This window comes from Danio rerio, chromosome 8 (assembly GCF_049306965.1).
Source record: "Danio rerio strain Tuebingen ecotype United States chromosome 8, GRCz12tu, whole genome shotgun sequence".
Classification (NCBI taxonomy): Eukaryota; Metazoa; Chordata; class Actinopteri; order Cypriniformes; family Danionidae; genus Danio; species Danio rerio.
In genome coordinates, this window is record NC_133183.1 from 61,256,040 (window position 1) to 61,262,500 (window position 6,461).

Below are 6,461 nucleotides of genomic sequence, written 5' to 3' on the forward strand. Positions count from 1 at the left end.
AATGTAACACTGCTCATTATGGCCAAACAGTTCAATCTTAGCTCCATCAGAGCACAGAACATGCCTCCAAACATTAGTCTTTTTCCTAGTGTCATTTAGCAAATTGTAATCTGGCTTTGTTGTTGATTCTGGCTTGTTGATTTTCCCATGTTGTCACACAAGGAAGCAGTGTGCTTGAGGTTTTTCTTAAATACTATTCTACAGTCGTGCCTTCAATTAACTCAAATGTTGTCAATTAGCCAATCAGAATCTTCCAAAACCTTGACAGCATAATCTGAGCTTTTTCAGAGGCAGAACAATCTTATTATTTGTGAACTTGACTTTAAAGAAAAGTTATAACAATTTCTCAAAAATATCTCTCTGATTATTTTGCTATTAAGCAGAACAGAAACACATTTGATAATCCTGACTTACCTAAAAGAGAAACAGGTTTAATCACATCAACATCTGCCCTTTTTTTAAATGCTTATGTTCCTTTTTACAGTGTATGTAAACTTCTGGTTTCAACTGTATATACAACCTTACACATGCTGGCAACCCAGTCTCCACTTTCCCCCCATTTTTTAGAAAACCCTAAATGAAGTAATCCACTTTCAACCCAGAATAAAAAATTCAACACAAGCCGTTGCATATAAAACAAGCCGATACATTTATTGATGCATTTGAGTTATGAATTAGCCGCTGACTGAACTGTAACCCAATCATAATGCATTCCTATGAAGAAAACAGACCTCCAGCCAGAGTTTCAAAAGTCCATATCCGTTAACCTGCCTTCATCCCTCACAACAAAAACCATGTTTCGGCTAATTAACATTTTACAGCGACTGTCCCATAAACATGACAAACAGCAGTAAATTTACACTCCGCAACCTTCAACCATATTCCACAAGCGCATAAATCACGGCTGTTTTTCGGTTTCTGCAAATGCGCATGGCTGAAAGTGCACGCAGACGCTGGCAGAACACCAAAACGCAGACGAGAGGTCACTCAAACCACCATAAATAAAGCATTTACGCTGGGCTTTCAGCAGGAGACGCCATTTACACTGTAAGCTGTACGCATTATAATATTTAATCGCCCCTGCTAACCTGCGCTAAATGAGTCCATTTCACTGTAAACACAAGTTAGGCTGTAAACTCGTCTGTAGGAGTGATATTTACAAGGTTTGTTTATGTGGTCGAAAAGGGTTTGTGATTCGTTTAGTCAACAGCGGTTTTATTGGATGTAACAGAAACGTTTAACAGGCACCGTTGATTTTAATGTACATGTAGTTGTCGTCGAACATTTATAGCGTCTGTATTTCTTTCTGATAATGATTTAAAAATGAACTTAAAGGGATAGTTCACGCAGAAATTTGTTCAATTTTTAGCTACTCTCCCCCGTGTGGTTTAAAACCTTGAGTTTATGAACAAAAAATAAAGAAGATATTTCGAAAAATGCTCAAATAAATGCTTGACAATGCTGGTGGCTTTCACTTTCATTTCATAGTCAAGCATTGTTAAAAATAACTTGGAAGAAGATCTCAAATATGTTTTGAACAAACAAACGGTGAATGAATGAAGACATATTTAATTTTTGGGTGAACAATCCCTTGAACTATTCCACTTATTTATTGTAAATAGGTTCATTTTACGACTCACTTTGAGTTAAACTGTTGAGTTTCACCATTTTTTTGTATCCATTCAGCCAATCTTTATGTCTGGCAGAGCACTTTTAGCTTAGCTTAGCATAGTGAATAGAATCAGATTAGACCGTTAACATCTCGCCTCAAAAATTACCAGAGTTTTGATCATTTTTAAAATATTTTTAATATTTAAAGCTTGATTCTGTGTAATATCATTGCGCCTGCTGCAGCCTTGGTACAGCAGTAAAGTTCCTTGATTATTACGCCAGAATGAGAGTGTAGTTCCTAGCCGTATTAGCTCAGAAAACATCTACTTTTCATTTTATTTCAGTCTTAGTAGGCCGGTGTTATTTATTAATTATTATATTAAATAATAATAAAAAAAAGATCAAAACTCTGGTGATTTTTGAATGAGAGGCTAATGGTCTAATCCGATTCAATGATCTATGCTAAGCTATGCTAAGCATACAGTGCTCCTGCCAGACCCGGAGATCGGCTGAATGGATTTAAAAATGGTTAAAATCATTAAGTTTAACTTTAGGGAAGTTGTACAATGAATAAAAAAGGTGGAGTGTTCCTTTAAGACATAAAAAATCATTCAATACAAATCTTACGACTCCCTTAGAGTGAGACTGTTGAGTTTTACCATTTTTAATCCATTCAGCCGATCTCCGGGTCTGCACTGTTAGCTTAGCATGGTTAATTGAATCAGATTGGACCATTAGCATCTCACTCAAAAATCACTAGATTTTTGATCTATTTTTAATATTTAAAGCTTGATTCTGTGTGATATCATTGCGCCTGCTGCAGTCATGGTACAGCAGTAAAGTTCCTTGATTATTACGCCAGAATGAAAGTATAGTTCCTAGCTGTATTAACCAAGAACATATCAACTTTTAATTCTGCCAGTCTTAGTTACAGAAAAGTCAAGCTTTATATAAAAAAATGATCAAAATTCGCGTCATTTTTGAATGAGATGCTAATGGTCTAATCTGATTCAATGATCTATGCTAAGCTAAGCTAAGAGTGCTCCCGCCAGACCCAAGGATCGTCTGTATGGATTAAGAATGGTAAAAATAAACTGTTTAACTTTAGGGAAGGTGTAAAATGAACAAAAAAGGTGGAGTGTTCCTTTAAGACATACACAATCATTTTATACAAATCTTACGACTCCCTTAGAGTGAAACTGTTGAGTTTTACCATTTTTAATCCATTCAGCTGATCTCCGGGTCTGGTGGGAGCACTGTTAGCTTAGCATAGTTAATTGAATCGGATTAGACCATTAGCATCTTATTCAAAAGTCTAAAAAGTTGATCATTTTAAATCATTAGCATCTCACTTAAAAATTACCCGATTTTTAATATTTAAAGCCTGATGTTGTGTAATATCATTGCGGCTGCTGCAGTCATGGTACAGCAGTAAAGTTCCTTGATTATTACGCCAGAAAGAAAATATAGTTCCTAGCCATTTTAGCCAAGAAAATACCAACTTCTTCCTTCAGTCATAGTACACAATGTAATTACCAAAAAGTCGAGCCTTAAATAAAAAAATGATCAAAAACTCTGGTGATTTTTGAATGAGATGCTAATGGTCTTATCTGATTCAATTATCTATGCTAAGCTAAGCTAACAGTGCTTCCGCCAGACCCAAAGATTGGCTGAATGGATTCAAAAAATGGTTCAAATCAACAAGTTTAACTTTGGGAATTTGTAAAATAAATTTTCCCTTAAGACATGAACAATCATTCAATACAAATTTTACGACTTCTGCTGAAACTGTTTAGTTTCATAATGTTTTAATTCATTTAGCCGATCTCTGGATTTGGAGGTACGTTTTTAGCTTAGCTTAGCTTAATGAATTGAATCGGATTAGACCATTAGCATCTCACTCAAAAATGACCAGATTTTTAATATTCAAAGCTTGATGCTGTGTAATATCATGATGTCTGCTGCAACCATGGTACAGCAGTAACATTCCCTGAATATTAAGCCAGAATGAGAGTATAGTTTCAAGCCGTATCGTTACAAACATTTCCTTTTCTAAGTACAGAAGAATCACAGTCTTAGTACATAAAATAACTACAGGAGAGTGAAACTTTAAATAGGAAAATTATCAAACCTCTGGTCACTATTGAGCAAAATGCTAACGGTCTAATCTGATTTAATAATCTATGCTAAGCTAAGCTAAAGTGCTTTCGTCAGACCCGGAGATTGTCTGAAATGATTCAATAATTGATAAAAATCAACAAGTTTATCTTTAGGGAAGTTGTGAAATTAGCCTTCTTTAAAAAAGGTGTTGTGTTCCTTTAAGACATGAACAACCATTCAATACAAAAATCCACATAGCTTAATTCTGACATCGTAGCGAGTACCATCAGAAGATAGCAGCAGTTTTTGAGCCACTAGCTGCGTCGATGATAAAAAAAAAAATTAAAAAAACTGGCCGCCTATCAGCTCTTAATAATATAATCTCATCTACAGTTCATTTCATCATCCCTTTCAAAAAAACAAACAATCTACACTTCAAAAAAGATCTACATAAACTCATCCTGGTACAAAAACCAATAGTGTAATAAAAATAGGGGTAGAGTGTAAATATATATTCATATTTATACATTTCTAGATGTATTTACAGGAAAGGAGGTCAAGTCAGATCAACCCGTTGGTAAAAATACATTCGGGCGGACCATTTCGGTGGATCTCAGTTTGTTTCGTAACGATTTGGATGCTAAAATTAACAGCGATAAAAAACATCAACGCCCCCAACGCCAGTCAATCTGGAGATCGTACAATGACGGATGTATTTGAGTTTTGAGAACATCCGAGTACCACTTTCCTGTCCTCCAGCGTTTCAGGAGCAGTGATAGTCCGTATTTCAAGCACTTGAAGCTTTGGCGGTTTTGTGTGCAGCTGTATGTGTTTCTCCCAGAGTTCATAAGTCTGCACACACACACACTGAGTAAATGAGTCCTCAGCGCTTTTTAAAGGCCACTCCTCGGTTGGGATGGGGTGGGAATTTGGGCAAACAGGGCTCATCGGCTCCGGCGTCATGAGAAAACACTGAGTCTTCACCTGAGGAGCAGGTGGAGCTGCGAGTGTCCGGGAAGTTTGGAGAAAACTGGTCCAGAGATACGGACAGGTCCAGATACTCCTGTAGATGGAAGATGTAGAATGGGTTTTAATCTGACAGCATGATTTATAGTAGTATTAAACGTATTCTTTTACATTGATTTTTATAAAAGAAAGTATTTTATAACAACAATTTTAATAATAAGGATAACAGCAATTTAAGTAAATTTTTTTGTACAATAATAATAATAATAATAATAATAATATTAATAATAATAATAATAATAATGACTATTTTACCATATAATAAACGATAAAACTAATTTACAATAATTATTAATTATTTCCTTATGAAAGATATCACATATTATTATTAACATTATTATTATTATTATTATTATCCAATGATAAACATAGAATTTAATTATATTTATACTTAATAATAATAATAATAAGAAGAAGAAGAACAAGAAACTAATAGTAATAATAATACAATAAGTATAATAATTTTAACTAATTATGAATAAAAATAAAATAAAAATAATTTTGAATAATTTTAATAACTTTTATTATATAAAAACAAAACTTATTTACAATAATTTATAATAATAATAATAATAATAATAATTATTATTATTATTATTATTATTATTTAATGATAAATGTATAATTATAACAATGATAAATACAAATTTTAATTATACTTAATATAATATATAATATATTATATAATATAATATATTATAGAATAATATATACAATATTATATAATAATATAATTAATATAATATAATACTAAATAATAATAATAATAATAATAATAATTAGAAGAAGAGAAGAAGAACATGAAACTAATAGTAAAAATATTAAAAATAAGTACAATAATTATAACTAATTAAGAAACTAAAAATAATGACAATTATTTTGTATAATAGTATTCATGACTTTCATTGTATAAAAAACATAATTTACAATAATTTATAATTATTAATTGTTTCCTTATGAAGAATATCAAATATTATCATTGCCATTTTTATTATTATTATTATTATTATTGTTTTTATTATTGTTATTATTATTATCGAATGATAAACATATAATTATAACAACAATGATAAATATAAATTATAATTATACTTAATAATACCAATAATAAAATAAGCACAAGAAACTAATAGTAATAATAACAAAAATAAGTACAACAGTTTTCTCTAATATTAAATACAAATAATATTAGTAACAACAATAAATTATTTTTATAAAGGTTTAAAATAAAATACAGGACGGGTGTTGAACAATAAAAACAAATAAAATAAAAACAAATAATAACATTCCTGAACAATATGATGACAAAAATCTACTAATAATTTTTATATAATTCAATAGTTTAATAATAACTGCTAATTCTAAAAATAATAATTAGCTTATTTTTAATAAAACTGCAAAATAACACAACTGCTGTCCAATAACAACAACAATAATAATAATAATAATAATAATAATAATAGCTGCTAATTCAAAAATTTTTTTTTTGTAAAAACGTAAAATAACTGCTGTTCAATACTACTACTAGTACTACTAATAATAATGATATAAATAATAATAATAAACAACAACATTGTGACTATAAAAATACAAAAGTAACATTTAAATATGAAAATAGATTTACAATTCTACAATTACAACAACACAATTCATAAATCTCCAATGTATTATTCTCTTTTAGTAGTATTATAAAATTATCATTATTGTTATTATTATATATTCTG

At 30.6% G+C, this 6,461-nt stretch overlaps 1 protein-coding gene across 6 annotated transcripts in view; it reads right to left on the reverse strand.

Moving 5' to 3' along the window:
• Positions 1 to 625: 625 nt before the first annotated feature.
• fgfr1a (fibroblast growth factor receptor 1a) overlaps positions 626 to 6,461 on the reverse strand; it is a 95,675-nt gene continuing 89,839 nt past the window's right edge. For 3 of the 6 annotated variants that reach the window (NM_001309400.1, NM_001309399.1, NM_152962.3), the window contains one exon: positions 4,531 to 4,774. In NM_001309400.1, the coding sequence (NP_001296329.1) occupies positions 4,595 to 4,774 (180 nt within the window). In that variant the 3' untranslated portion in view covers positions 4,531 to 4,594. Of the gene's footprint in view, positions 4,775 to 6,461 lie in introns of all 6 variants that reach the window. The other 3 variants (XR_012383561.1, XR_012383562.1, XM_009304304.5) reach the window with 3 other exon arrangements.